Here is a 13,798-nt window from a genome sequence, read left to right as displayed (position 1 = left end):
TCACACACTCACCCACCCTCCCTGTGCTCTTCTCATCCCCCCTCCACCCTGCCTGTGTTCTTCTCACTCCTCCCTCTGTGTGTTCTCACCCCCCCTGTGTTCTTCTTACCCCCCCTCCTCCCTGTGTTCTTCTTACTCCCCCCTTTTTCTTCTTACCCCCTTCTTCTTATTACTCCCCCTTCTTCTTACCCCCTTCTTCTTCTTAACCCTCCTACTTCTTCTTACCCCCTCTTCTTCTTCTTACCCCCTCCTTCTTCTTCTTACCCCATTATTCTTCTTACTCCCCTTCTTCTTCTTAACCCTTCTACTTCTTCTTACCCCCTCTTCTTCTTCTTACCCCTCCTTCTTATTCTTACCCCATTCTTCTTCTTTTTACCCTATTCTTCTTCTTACCCCCTTCTTCTTCTTACTCCCCCCTCTTCTTCTTACTCCCCCCTCTTCTTCTTACTCCTTCTTCTTCTTACCCCCCTCTTCTTCTTACCCCCTTCTTCTAATTACTCCCCACTCTTGTTCTTACTCCCCCCTTCTTCTTCTTACCCCCCTCTTTTTCTTATCTCCCCTCCTTCTTACTTCCCCCTTCTTCTTACTCCCCCCTTCTTCTTACTCCCCCCTCTTATTATCCCCCTCCCCTCTTCTTACTCCCTCTGTTCCATCTTCTTACTCCCTCTATTCCCTCTTCTTACTCCCCCCTCCCCTCTTCTTACTCCCCCCTTCTTCTTACTCTCCCCCCTCCCCTCTTATTACTCTCCCCCCTTCCCTCTTCTTACTCTCCCCCCTCCCCTCTTCTTACTCTCCCCCCTAACCTCTTCTTACTCTCCCCCTCCCCTCTTCTTACTCTCCCCCCTCCCCTCTTCTTACTCTCCCCCCCTCCCCTCTTTTTACTCTCCCCCCTCCCCTCTTTTTACTCTCCCCCCTCCCCTCTTTTTACTCCCCCCCTCTTCTTACTCTCCCCCCCCTTCTTACTCTCCCCCCTCTTCTTACTCTCCCCCCTCTTCTTACTCTCCCCCCTCCCCTCTTCTTACTCTCCCCCCTCCCCTCTTCTTACTCTCCCCCCACTTTCCCCCCCTCCCCTCTTCTTACTCCCCCCCTCCCCTCTTTTTACTCCCCCCTCCCCTCTTTTTACTCCCCCCCTCTTTTTACTTCCCCCCTCCCCTCCCCTCTTTTTACTCCCCCCCTCCCCTCTTTTAACTCCCCCTCCTCTTTTTACTCCCCCCCCTCTTTTTACTCCCCCCTCTCTTTTTACTCCCCCCTCTCTTTTTACTCCCCCCTCCCTTTTTACTCCCCCCTCCCTATTCTTACCCCCTCCCCTGTAGGTGGCCGAGCTGCACTCCGGTCCGCGGTCCCGGCCGGAGTGATAGGAAGGTGCTCAGTGTGCACCTTCCTGTCAGTCCGGCCGGGTACAGGAAACAGAAACTCCTGTTCCGCGCGGAACAGGAGTTTCTGTTTCCTGTACCCGGCCGGACTGACAGGAAGTGCACACTCAGTGTGCACCTTCCCATCACTCCGGCCGGGACCGCGGACTGGAGTGCAGCTCGGCCACCTACAGGGGAGAGGAGGGAGGGAAAAGCTGCTGCAGCCGTCTGAGCGCTCTTTACAGAGCGCTCGGCGGCTGCAGCATTTAAAGGGCCGTCCCGCCGCGGCCGGTCCTAAAATAATTTCGGGCGGCCTGGGGGGCAATTGCCTCCCTGCCCCCCGGCCCAGCCCGCCCCTGACCTTCACACACAACTGTGATCACTTCTGTAGGCACAAACATAAGTCCCATAATTCACATGCAACCCCTTACAGACAACGTCCATAACAATGCAATCATACACACAATGCCCGTTACAGTCATCGAGACTGCATATACAACTCTCATCACTCATATAGTTATGTAAATACAGCCCACACTCACATAGAAAGTGGTTAAGGGAAAGGGGGGATTGATGGGAGACGGATTGCAATGACTTTTTCAGAGACTATTAAAACTATAAAACAGAGAAAACACTGGTGGGGTTTGGGGAGCCAATGCAAGTACAGCACCAGACAGAGATAGGAATACACTGAGAATAGAGACAGTGAAAGGGAGAAAAACAGAGCAGTGTAAAATTATTGGACACAATATGCTCAAGGGAGAGGTAGGATTAAAAGGTGTAGGATAATGGATTTCTGCCTAGTGTAATAAAATCCCTGTACTTCCCTGCACGACTGTAAGATACACCCTGAAACTCCATGATAACTAAGCATATCCACATATTTTCCATTTAAACTGTAGGAAGAGCATTCTGTAATTTCATTTCGATCATAGAACATCTGTCAATCTTTAATGTGTTTCCCTTTAGCTAGTTTGGTATGGAAACGGTGTGAAGTCAAAGGAGAGAAACCAAGTGGACGAATATATCCTACATTTACAGCACACCATGATAAGGTAAGGAACTAATATATTTATACATTGTTTTAGTACCAACCTATCTTGCAGCCCTTAACAATGAGATAGTGGAACATACTTATAATTCACTAGTGTATACAATTGCTCCCCTTTTATTTTAATAGTTACAGATTGAGCTAACACAAAGTAAAGGGACAATCCACTGCCCAAATAAAAATATATATATCTATCTATCACTGTTTAGTAGATATACACCCAATGAAAATCATGCATGCGTCTATACACTAAACTGTTTCATTAAAGAGACACTCTAAGCACCAAAACAACTGGTGTGGTTTTGATGTATAGTTCATGCATAATAGTATATGTAAGTGTGAAACGGTGACCAATATTCTAAATAAAGTGGGCAGCAATATACATAAAAAGAGCGACTTTATCATCTAAGATTCAAAATGTCAAATATTGTACGTGATCCAAATACATAAGTGAAATGGGAGGAAGTAGAAAATCTGTATAAAAAAAATATATCTCAAATATCTTATAAGAAATAGATTCCCGGGGGGCGGAGTCTGACCGCCGAGCCGCACAGACGTGGGAGAAAGGAGCTCCTGCCGGGCGGGCAATATACCGGGCATAAACGGCGGCTAAACAGCCCACAGCCCACCTAAGGGGCACCACACACGTCGGGGGAACACCCCGCTATCGGAGGATACCTTTTGCGAGCCCGGCGGAGCCACGCGACCGAAAAGCAGGCTGCGGCCTAATAGAGATGGAGTCGGAGAGAAGCTCTTACCGGCACCAAACCCCACAAGACACGCTGAGGGTCTCCTACCCCCCCCCCTCAGGACCGGCGGGGGTCATCCCGGTCCCCACAAGACAGGTGAGCCGGGTTGGCGGAAGAGTCAGGTCAGCCACAAAGCATGCCGAGACACAGGACCAGCGAGGCACACCTAAAATGGCCGCCAGGCGAAACACAGGGAGAGGGAGCACGAGGGTACCCTCCTACCCCCTGGAAACCCTGGACCGACTATGCTTGCACTTCTGTGCGATATTGTGCAGCAGGGGAGTGCCTTATCACCAAGCTGCCAAAACGGTGGCCTCATGGATCCGGCCTCTCACCCGCAGACGACAATATGACATTCCAACAAGGGTCTTCCAGGCGACCTCCTGGCCCTGTGGGCGCCAAAAGCAACCACGGAGGGACACAAAGCCTGGCCACTGGGGCGCAGGCACCGGCTCCCAAGCACAGCCAAGAGAAACCGGCAACATAGGCAGCTCGAGCGCAAACGTCTGCCCCCACACACACGAGAGCGATACGGCTAAGCCAGCCGCACCAAACCAACGCACCCGCGCCCATCACGGCTCAACCCAACGCTCTCCAGCCGTGGATGCGAGCATCGGCACCAAACGAGTGAACACACCATGGATTACAACCAAGGCTGAGCCTCCGACCGGAGAAGCCATCCGAAAGAGAACCAAAGGCCTGATCAGAAGCACCAGAGGAAGCGGTCAAGGGTTACACACCTCCCCGCAAGCCGAGGGCTGGAGGATCCCCTCACCCTGCTGCGCCACAGAGGATCCAATTGGGACACTCATTACAGATGGAACTCTGATAGCCACAACGGGCATTGGGTGAATAGCAGCCAGTCGAGGGGAGGGGGGGATATGCAGAAGCATTAGCTTAGCTAACTCTAACTGCTTACATCACAATGTCCCCCATCGCCCGAGTCCGACCATAGAGGTCCCACACACCCAGCAGAACCTGTCCCAAGTTAACCCCAGCATTTAAGTTACACATGTATCCCCACACCACCAGTTACCATCTCACTCATGTCAGGGCATCCTATAAAATACCAGGGGTTAACCTACTAATTGTTACTGCCAACGGTGTTCCTTTGACTTATACTAGATATTAGTTGCTAACTGCATGTATAAGCAACCAAAATCATTTAAGTTTACCAGTATTGATGCGACTCATAACAGTAGTAAAGCGATTGAGCACAGTATTGATGCGAAGAAATAGATTCCCACAATCAATGTAGATCTATTCAGGCATAATATATCTCTAAAAATCAGACATAAATCACAGTATAGAATGTATCAAAAAATATCATGCAATTCTAACCACAAGATAAGTTACATAAACCTCCCAGAAAAAGGGGAAGAAAACCTTGCTACAGTTTCAAGTAAAATGAAGCAGCATGTAGCAGCCTAAAGTGAGAGGTTCATGTCAGCTCAAAAGGGCGGTGAGGGGCTGACCTACTAAATGTTGCAATAGTGAAAACTATCTGCAAGCACCTTCCTGTCCTAGTGTAAAAGAAAATAAGAGAGAGATATAATGCTGGCAAATAACAAAAAGCTAACACACCTTCAAGAGTACCTGACCGCAGGGGGGCAGAGGGGCAAAGGAGGCAGTTATGGGGGGCGGGTGTAGGTGGAGGACCCTACCGTAATGTCCATCCGGGTATGAGTAAGGATCCGAAACTCAAAAGTCCCTTCAAAGGCGATAAACCTGATCGCACCGATCTTTAGCCACGAGGTAGTGTGAAACAAATTACGCGGTTGGGATCTTCACAAAAGGATGATAAATAGCTCAGGGAAACACGAGGAGAGGGGACAAGCAAATTCCTCTGTCGGTATCTTCACAAAAGACCGCGGCCATCTTGATGTTATAAAGTACAGCAACTGAAAATCAAGCTGAACACGGTCCACTGAGTCTACGCGTTTCATCTCTGTCACAAGACTTTCTCAAGACTAAATACAGAGCACAGCTGTAGTCTTATATACCCTAAAACCCCGGGGTATATCACGAGTCTTGTGAAAACCGGGCATGCAACCTAAAAGTCCATGATGGCCAAATGCATTCCTGTCACATCATGCCATGTTCTGTGGAGATGTCTGGCCTTGGCTTCTGGTATCCAGTACTCTTTTTACAATTCTTGTTTAGTTTTTCTTGGTTTTTTGGTTTTCTATTCTATGTCGGGTTTTCTTTATGCTGGGTTTTTCTGGGTTCATTCCTGTAATCCATCCCTGGAATTCCAAGTGTCCAGGTTTCCTTTAAATGTTTGTTTTATGTTGCCACACCCGTTTGTTTTCCATCATTCCTTTTGTTTCAGTGTCCTGCAGGCAGCTGCTCAAGGCTTCTGCACTTTCTTGCAGGTAAGTGCTATTGTGGTTTAGTATGGTTCTTTTAGCCAACATTAGGCAGTGTAGGACATGCCGAATAGGGGGTACATTGGCGTTGTGGCAGGCTTATGCAATGTATGATCATATAATGTAACTAAATCCCCATACTTTTCATATATAGTGCTTAGTTATGCCTATTGTTTTGCCTATTATATCTTGTCTTGTTTTAGTTTGTAATCCCAGGCCATGTACAGTCCTGTCCTGTCCTGCCCCTGTTTAGTTAATGTTCCCTTATGTATTGTGTACATGTTCTGGGTTTAGCTTCCTATCCTTCTCTGGTTCTGGGTTGTACTAGTTCTGTCTTGTTTTCTTGTTTGGTGCCTGTTCTAGTCTTGCCTTGTTTCTGTACTGGATACATGTCTGCTGCAGAGCGCCCCTATCCAGTTACTGGGAGGTCTGCATATAAAGCTCCAAGTTCCTGGGATCCGCTGTAGCTGCATCAGGGTTCTGGTATGTGGCCGCACATACGTTGGTGCTCAACACCAGGGGGCGTGCGGTTACCCTGCACCAGACCCTGCTAATCCACTCTCACGCTGAAGACTCCCACTTATCATCAGGCACTCAGGTGTTCTGGTTTCCAGACCGCCAACCGTGACAATTCCCCACCAATATATAACATAACATTTCATTAGTGTTATCAATAAGAGAAGCATTTTGTCACAGATAGTGCTCTACTAAACCTTGATAAATCAAATAATAATGAATTAAATAAATAAACTAAGCCTAATTAACTCAAAACTGGTTTCTAAATATTGACAGAAATATATATCAATGTGGTTATCTGACCTCCTGCTGAATCTGGTGTTTATAACCAGTATATAAGGAACCTCAATCTTCTTGGATTATAACATTTACCTTTAAATATCACATTCACAGCCATTCTTATGTCAGGGTGGCGGTCCGGTGCCCGGGACCCAGACACTGTCTGTGCGGCGGTGCGAGGACTGATGTTCAGAGTAGGAGTCACAGTGTGGAGGTGGATTAGCAGGGTCTGGTACAGGATAACCGCACGCCCCCTGGTGTTGAGCACCACGTTTGTGCAGCCACATACCAGGACCCTGATTCAGCTTATGCGGATCCCAGGAACTAGGAGCAGGAATTAAGAAGACCTCCCAGAGCTGAATAGGGAGGCTCTGCAGCAGGAGTTTATCCAGTACAGAAACAAGGTTAGACTAGAGATAGGCACCAAACATGAAAAACAAGACAGAACTAATAGAACCCAGAACCAGAGAAAGATAGTAAGCTAAACCCAGAACATGTACACAAGACACGAGGGAAACATGAACATAACATGGGCATGACTGGACAGGACTGTACATGTACTAGGTATACAAACTAAAACAAGACAAGATATGATAGACAAAACAAGAGGAGAAATAACTAAGTACTATATATGAAAATCATGGGGATTTAGTCACATTATATGATCATACATTGCATAAGCCTGCCAACAATGCCAATGTACCCCATATCTGGCAGGTCCTACACTGCCTAATATATGCTAAAACAACCAAAGAAGACATATATAGCACCTACCTGCAAGAAAGGGCAGAAACCTTGAGCAGCTGCCTGCAGGAACACTGAAACAAAAAGGAATGATGGAAAACAGATGGGTGTGGCAACATAAAACAAACATTTAAATGAATCCAGGAGACTGGGAAATCCAGGGACGGAATATAAGACTATAAGAAATATAAGAATATAAGAATATAAGAAAAACTAAACAAGAATAGTAAAAAGAGTACTGGATACCAGAAGCCAAAGCCAGACATCTCCAGAGAACAGAGCAGGATGTGACACCTTACTATAAATGGCAAACCTACCTCCAAGTGTGTGTGGTTAATTACCACTTGTTTAGTGGAATACATAAAAGATACAATTTCAAAGAGTTGTTTTTGTTGCGGTCACCGGCCCGCCGAGCCTCACGGTCGTGCCCGACCGGCACGACCGCTCCGACTACACGAGCTTACCTGCTCGTCGGCGAGCCGGGAACCGCGCACGTAGTTCTTCCGGGCATCGCGCCCAGATCCAAGATGGCGCCGACCGCGTGGTCGCGTCTATTGCTAGCCCCGCCCCCGAGAATTATACCAACGTGTGCGTGACGTCACGACGTCAACGCACACGCACGTTTTGGGGTCAGAGGTCGCCCTCTGACCAATCATAGCCTAGAGAGGGGTATTTAAACCCCTAGCTTTCCCCATTACTTTGCCATGTCGTGGTTTCAGTTTCCTGGTTTCCTGAAAGTGCTGATTCTGTGTTTCTGATTTCCTGGTATCCTGATCCTTGGCGTTTCCCTGGTTATTCTGATCTCTGGTTTCCCTGACTTGGCTTGTTTTATCGGTATTGAGTATTTTCTGGCTTCCTTGACCTCGGCTTTCCCTTTGACCATTCTTTGTCTCTAGCGTATTAGTCCGGCCATTCTAAGGTCCGGTTTACGCTCTATCCTATTATTTTCCTTTTCTTACTTATGTATATGTTTACATAGTTTCTGCGTGCTGGACCACATTACTAGTCGTGACAGTTTTATATAGCTCACTTAAGTTTTGATGTAAATTCGCATAATGGAGCGTCTTTTCCCCATTCACTAAAGACTGGTTCATATTGACTTTAAAACACACCAGTAATGTTACTATGTATAATATGTCTAGTATGCTGGGTTTTGTTCATTTAATCATCTATGTGATAATGAAAAGAACAGTTCCCAGATGTTGTTCCCAAAGGTATAGTGAATACGATGCGGTAGATCCAAAATGATGATAACAACTCATAATTCTTATATCCTTAATTTATTTCCCCCCATACAAGAATAAAAATATATATTATATATAACCAAGACATATGCTAAATACAACCGAATAAATGAGAGAAAATAGGGGAAGAGAACCTCCCACAGTAGGGGTAAAGAAAATCCTCACCCAAAATAGGTCCAGTTTGTCATTTAGGCCATTAGGGGCTAGGGAATCAAGCCTAAAGATCCACTTTGATTCAGCCCCTGTCAGATCTCGTTAACCTTTTTGACAGATCTCCTTTCGTCGGTATTAATTCTATTCCCTTTACTGAGATAAAAGAGGGATCACTATTCTGGGATATTTTCAAAAGTCGGGCTATAGGAGATCGCCTATCTTTATGTAAGATAGTGAGCCTATGTTCTTTAAACCTGCATTTAACCCCTTAAGGACGAGTGACGGACGAGGTCCGTCACTCAGGGGATTGCCTTAACGCCGATCGCCGCGATCGCGGGGTTAATGGTGCTCCGGTCTGCCTCTGTATTAGAGGCAGACCGGAAGCACCGGATCGGGCTGTCCCAGTACATGTGCCCGCTCTGACAGCATGTCAGAGCGAGCACATGTGCTCAGTATACTCACCTCCGCCTCCCTGCACTTCCGGGTTCAGTGTGAAGTGCAGGGAGACGGATCAGTGCTGATCGTGCCCCCTGGTGTAAAAAAAATAAAGTTTATTTAAAATCCCACCCCCTTTACCATTTTAATAAAAAATGAACCCCTTCCCTGCCAATTGATCACTGACTACAGTGATCAATTGGCAGGGATTACATTTTACTATGATCTGATTTTTTTTTTTTTAACCCCTGAGGGTTAATTCTTTTTTTTTAACCCTCAGGGGTTAAATTTATTTTATTAATTAATTTAAGTATTTTAAAATTATATATTTAGCTAGCTGGGGAGGGTGGAAGTTAGTGGGGAATTGGGGGATTTGGTGTTAGGCTAACTAGGGGTTAACGTTAAAAAAGTTTTAAAATAAGCTTTAAAAAGTTAAAAATTAAGTTAAAAAAGTTTTTAAAACGTTTAAGTAAAAAAAAAAAAAACACCCCCCTTTACCCAGTCCAAATAAAAATTAACCCCTTCCCTGCCAGTCGATCACTGCCTACAGTGATCAAAACACAGATAGAAACATAGAATGTGATGGCAGATAAGAACCATTCGGCCCATCTAGTCTGCCCAGTTTTCTAAATACTTTCATTAGTCCCTGGCCTTATCTTATAGTTAGGATAGCCTTATGCCTATCCCACGCATGCTTAAACTCCTTTACTGTGTTAACCTCTACCACTTCAGCTGGAAGGCTATTCCATGCATCCACTACCCTCTCAGTAAAGTAATACTTCCTGATATTATTTTTAAACCTTTGTCCCTCTAATTTAAGACTATGTCCTCTTGTTGTGGTAGTTTTTCTTCTTTTAAATATAGTTTCCTCCTTTACTGTGTTGATTCCCTTTATGTATTTAAATGTTTCTATCATATCCCCCCTGTCTCGTCTTTCCTCCAAGCTATACATGTTAAGATCCTTTAACCTTTCCTGGTAAGTTTTATCCTGCAATCCATGAACCAGCTTAGTAGCCCTTCTTTGAAATCTCTCTAAGGTATCAATATCCTTCTGAAGATAGGGTCTCCAGTACTGTGTACAGTACTCCAAGTGAGGTCTCACCAGTGTTCTGTACAATGGCATGAGCACTTCCCTCTTTCTACTGCTAATACCTCTCCCTATACAACCAAGCATTCTGTTAGCATTTCCTGCTCCATTACATTGTCTGCCTACCTTTAAGTCATCAGAAATAATCACGCCTAAATCCCTTTCCTCAGATGTTGAGGTTAGGACTCTATCAAATATTCTGTACTCTGCCCTTGGGTTTTTATGTCCAAGATGCATTATCTTGCACTTATCCATATTAAATGTCAGTTGCCACAACTCTGACCATTTTTCTAGTTTACCTAAATCATTAGCCATTTGGCTTATCCCTAAAACCATAAATAGCACGACCTAAAAATACAAAGGGAGACCAATAGTGCAGACAAAAAAGCGCTAAAAAAACATAAAAAAGAAGAACTATAAAACACTCACAAACATAGAAGTTTAAAAGGCAGGGTATACTCAGTCTTCTTCAAGTGCTTCTTTTCTTCTTGTATATGAAGATAGGTACTTAAAACAAAGCACAGAAAAAGAACATAGTGTGTAACTGTATAATTTTCCAAGTATTGCTTTATTGTGTACACTTACAAAATCAAGAAGTTAAAAAGGCCCATCAATATATACATCCACTGTCAGCTACCAGGTACAGATGAAACCGCCAGGATTAAAAGACAAAATTGGATGAAAAAAGGGTCCACAGTAAAATAATTAAAAAGTGAAGTAAAGCTTGCCACCCTACGCGTTTCGTCTAAAAGACTTCGTCAGGGGCTTGTGGCAACAATACACAGTATACAAATACATACATTTAAATACCCTGCCAAACAAATTCTAAACCAATCAAAAAAATATCAAACCAATCAAAACTTCCAAGTAAGTCCACCTGAAAGTAATTTCATCCATCCGTATTTCTTCCTCTTTTTTCATTTTTCGCGCTTCTTGAAAGCGCTTGCGTCCCAAGCCTCACTCTCCATGTTTCCGGAATCAGTCGCCGGTTCAGTTCCGGACACTTGCGTTTCGTCACTTCCGGGCGACACCGGAAGTTATCATAAGTCTTGTATGTGGAACGCATATGCGTTCCACTTGATCCGGAAGGGGCAGCTACTCTCCTTGGAACGCACATGCGTTCCATTCCGAACGGAAAAATCAATAGGAATCCTAGACTGGGATGCACAGGCACTCCCATCCGGACAAACAAACATGTATTTAGTTAGTTGATAAAAAACTTATAAAAGCACATCAGATGTAAAAATGAAAATGAAAAATACTAAATAAATGTCATTAAAACTAACAATGTATATGAAAAATAGATAATAAAAAAATAAAGAAGTAATATCTAAAAAATAAAATAAAATAAAAATAAATATAAATAAAAATAAACATAAAAATCTAAAATTCTTCAAAAGGATACCATTAAAGCCCTCATGCTAAAATTTAAATAAACAATCACAGAAAACATGCCATATCGAAATCTACGTTCATACCATCAGGTTGCATTGTTCTTAGGGTGTGGATCCAATATCCTTCTCTCTGTCTTAATTTTAATACTAGATCTCCACCCCTATCATCCAGACACACCTTTTCTATCCCAATACATGAAAAAGCACCGGAATTAAAATTTGGACACCTGGTACAGTGAACCGGTACTGAATGGGTTAATAACTTATTCTTAATATTATTACAATGTTCTAGAAATCTTCTTTTCACTGGCCTAATGGTCCGTCCGACATATTGGGTTCCACACCCACATGTCAGAAGGTATACCACATGTGTGGAATTACAAGTGATATGTTGCCTGATTTTAAATTTTTTCTTTGTTCTTGAACTACTAAAATAATAGCTTTTACTATTCTTAAAATGACAACTCTTACAAGTACCACATGTGTAGAAACCTCCACGTATTTCATCTCCTTGCTTATCTTTGTTCCTAAAAGTACTAGGTGCCAATGTGTTTTTAAAACTCCTCCCTTTTTTAAAAATAATTTGTGGAACCGGTGGAAGTTCTGTTTTTAAAAAATCATCTTCTAATAATAAAGGCCAGTGTTTATTTAATATTTTTTTAATTTGTTTAGCATGAACATTATATTGGGTATTAAAAGAAAAGGCAAATTTATTTCTAACCAGTGACACCCTCCTATCTTTATTAAGTAATAAATCCCCTCTATCTTTATTAAAAGAATGCGTTATCTCCTTGTTAATAAAGTTATTTGTATATCCCTTTTGTATAAATTTATTTTTTAAAAAAGAGGCCTGATTCAGAAAAACTCCCTCATCTGTACAATTCCGCCTAATCCTTGTAAATTGACTTCGTGGAACCCCACGAAGCCAATTAGGGTGATGGTTGCTTTCCGTATTAATATAACTATTAGCATCAGTGGGCTTAAAAAAAGTTTTAGTCTTGATTTTAGCATCTTCAATAAAAATCGTAAGATCTAAAAAATTAATTTCATCATAGCTAAAAGTCGGAGAAAAAATTAAAAAGAGTTGATTACAATTAATATAATCAATAAAATCTTTTAAATTACTTTCTGAACCGTTCCAGATGAAAAGAACATCGTCTATATATCTCCTCCAGAGTACCAAGTTCGCGCCGAAGGGGTTGTTCTTCCATATAAAGTTGTTTTCCCAAAAATCCAAAAAAATATTGGCATAACTCGGCGCGAACTTGGTACCCATGGCGGTTCCCTGTAACTGAAGAAAAAAGTCATCATTAAAAGAGAAAAAATTATGAGTTAAAATGAAATAAATACTATCCAACAGAAAACTGCTAAAATCCGTTGATATCTCTGAGTCTAAATCTAAAACTGACTTGACTGCTGCAAGCCCAAGGTCATGTCGAATAACAGTATACAGTGATGTTACATCAACTGTGACCCAGATGTAATCTTTTTTCCATTCAAGGCACTCCAATTCTTGTAACAGACTTTTAGTATCTTTTAAATAGGACTTCGCCCCCTGGGCGTATTTTTGAAGAAAAAAGTCTATAAATTCCGATAACTTTGATGTGAGTGAGTCAACCCCACTGATAATCGGTCTACCGGGGGGCTGGGTTGTTGACTTATGCACTTTGGGCAAAAAATAAAAAGTCGGAATCCTTGGGGCTACTGAATATAAAAACGAAAAATTCTTATCATCAATAATACCTTCTTCCCTGTATTTAGTAAGTAATATTTTTAACTCACTGTTAAAAGTAGCGTTGGGGTTGGAGGATAATTTCTTATAGGTGGTGGTATCCCCTAAAAGTCTATCTGATTCTTTAAGGTAATACTCTGTAGACATAACAACAGTGCCACCCCCCTTATCGGCACTTTTAATAACGATATCTTTACGTTCTTTAAGCGATTTTAATACTTTATTTTCCTCTTTGGTCAAATTAAAATTCCCTCCTGGAAAATCAACCCTGTTACATATCTTAGTATCATCCACAAAAAGACACACCTTACCATCAAGACCTTCTGCAATATCACTAATAAAAATATTAAAGAGAATGGGTCCAAGTACAGATCCCTGAGCTACCCCACTGGTGACAAGCCCAAGCTTCGAATATACTCCATTGACTACAACCCTCTGTTGCCTGTCACTCAGCCACTGCCTTACCCATTCAACAATATTGGAATCCAAACTCAAAGATTGTAGTTTATTGATAAGCCTTCTATGTGCAACAGTGTCAAAAGCCTTACTGAAATCTAGGTAAGCAATGTCTACTGCACCACCCTGATCTATAATTTTAGTTACCCAATCAAAAAATCAATAAGATTAGTTTGACATGATCTCCCTGAAGTAAACCCATGTTGTCTCTGATCTTGAAATCCATGTGTTTTTAGA

At 43.0% G+C, this 13,798-nt stretch overlaps 1 protein-coding gene across 1 annotated transcript in view; it reads left to right on the top strand.

Moving 5' to 3' along the window:
- LOC134612169 (uncharacterized) overlaps nucleotides 1–13,798 on the top strand; it is a 118,623-nt gene that overhangs the window by 39,916 nt on the left and 64,909 nt on the right. Inside the window, exon 11 of the mRNA XM_063456525.1 lies at nucleotides 2,322–2,407. Within this exon, the coding sequence (XP_063312595.1) occupies nucleotides 2,322–2,407 (86 nt within the window). The remainder of the gene's footprint in view (nucleotides 1–2,321; nucleotides 2,408–13,798) is intronic.

Source organism: Pelobates fuscus, chromosome 5 (assembly GCF_036172605.1).
Source record: "Pelobates fuscus isolate aPelFus1 chromosome 5, aPelFus1.pri, whole genome shotgun sequence".
NCBI classification, from domain to species: Eukaryota; Metazoa; Chordata; class Amphibia; order Anura; family Pelobatidae; genus Pelobates; species Pelobates fuscus.
The sequence above is the reverse complement of the archived record's forward strand: the minus strand, read 5'-3'. Positions and strand labels throughout refer to the sequence as shown.